The following is a 1,789-nucleotide window of genomic DNA, read 5'->3' on the forward strand; positions in this document are numbered from 1 at the left end:
GAATCCATTTCTTATTATACTTTTTGAGTATATATTCTTTCTCTTTGATTTTCCAAATGCAAAAAAAAGAGAGTATTATTATATCATTTTCCTTGTAAAAGTGAGGTTGAACTTTTTTCACTCATTTAACAGAGACTTTCTAACTTTCCCGTCACAACAAAGGTTTCCATACCAAACCTGTTTCTCTGAAGACTCGTTCGAGATGCATACTGAAACACCGGATCCCTCTCTTTTACACGCGTATAGTTGTACTTACTGCGTTTAGTTGCTATTATTGGCTATTACTTCTATTGCTATTGTTGTTGGTGTTTGTCTGTTTGCACTATATAGATGGATTTAGTGAAAGCAGAATGATGTAGCCACTCATGAGATAATATAAATATCTGTAATTTATAATGTATAATATTATTTGCTGTTAGGAAATAAGTCATTACATACTTCAAGAACACTTGTGATTAAGTAATGAAAGCAGAAGAAATATACCCACTATGTGTCTCATTGTGAATGAATCTGTAGTATTAAAGTGCTATATGCGTACGCCTTTGTCATCGTGAGTAAGCAATATGTCTACCTCTTCATTCAAAGAGAAAATCAATTCCAATTAGGATCGTGCTTAAGTTGGCAATTCAGACATATATGTTAAGTTACTGGACATAATTCATAGGACACAGAAGTCATGATCAAGGTTATAATCTTTATTTAATAAATATATGTTCACAGCGTTTTTGTAGTCTTTATTCGTCTCCCTTCAAAATTATAATAGAAATACTTGAGCAGCTTTCTTACACTATACATAATCCATAACACTGTTGGTAACAGCTGTACATGCAGCAATTTTAATATTATCTAGGGATAAAGTAAATATGGGATTGTTACCATGTGGATTAAGGAGGGAAATGTTTAACAGTGAAGCCATAAAGACGAGAGTGTTTACAAAACATCCTCTGAGATTGTAAATAAAATTGTGATACAAATAGTAAATAGTGATTCGTGATGTGTGTTGCAGTTATGTCCATAACAAGGATATGCATTGCAGGTAGATAAATGCCTTGTGATGCAAGAAGCAAGGAAAGTGCAAGAGACGGGTAAATACCCTAGTGAAAGTAGACAGATGCTTAATAATATGAATAAAAAATAGATTGCCATTGGTGCATGCAGACTCGATAATTGAGGTCTGAAAATGTTGGCGAACAAATACCCTGTATTACACGGCATTTGAGAGAAAGTATGTAACAGTAGTATTGAAAAGATCATTCAGGGCTGGTCGGCAAAGAGAGAAGCCCTCATATGGTGAGAGTGAAGAGGAAGAATTAAAAAAAAAAGTAATCACTGTTTTTGCCTCGTGTGTTGAAGATGGCTACGTATATGTAAGAGTTATAACAGGCAAATAAATGTCTATTTTTGTTTTGATTTTTAAAATCATATCTTATACCATAAATTATCAGATAATCTATCTAGATATTATTTATTTTAAATATTAATCAAACAACGAGCGAATACTGATCCAGTACATATATGAAACACAGTGAGTGACCTTACACGTTACGAGAATACATAAATAAATTAATATAAAACTTTCCAAGCGACGTTTAGGCTCGGTTATTCTTCCAGAGCCATCTGTCGGTAGGCATCGTAGTCGTATCCGAATAGTTCGAAATCTAGTCGGTACTTCTCGAACAGCTGATCGATCTGTTGACAGAGAATGATAAAATAAATAGTTGATAGTTTTTTACCCGATAAATAATCCCGAAATGAGAACGAGACAGTAAAAGGTATAATTACAAGTGAA

General features: G+C 33.4%; 1 protein-coding gene across 1 annotated transcript in view; it reads right to left on the bottom strand.

Annotated features, from left to right (window-relative positions):
- Positions 1 to 680: 680 nt before the first annotated feature.
- Positions 681 to 1,789, bottom strand: part of LOC119586917 (carbohydrate sulfotransferase 11-like) — a 31,931-nt gene continuing 30,822 nt past the window's right edge. Inside the window, exon 7 of the mRNA XM_037935648.1 lies at positions 681 to 1,689. Within this exon, the coding sequence (XP_037791576.1) occupies positions 1,600 to 1,689 (90 nt within the window). The 3' untranslated portion in view covers positions 681 to 1,599. The remainder of the gene's footprint in view (positions 1,690 to 1,789) is intronic.

The sequence above is a fragment of the Penaeus monodon genome, chromosome 22 (assembly GCF_015228065.2).
Source record: "Penaeus monodon isolate SGIC_2016 chromosome 22, NSTDA_Pmon_1, whole genome shotgun sequence".
NCBI lineage: Eukaryota > Metazoa > Arthropoda > Malacostraca > Decapoda > Penaeidae > Penaeus > Penaeus monodon.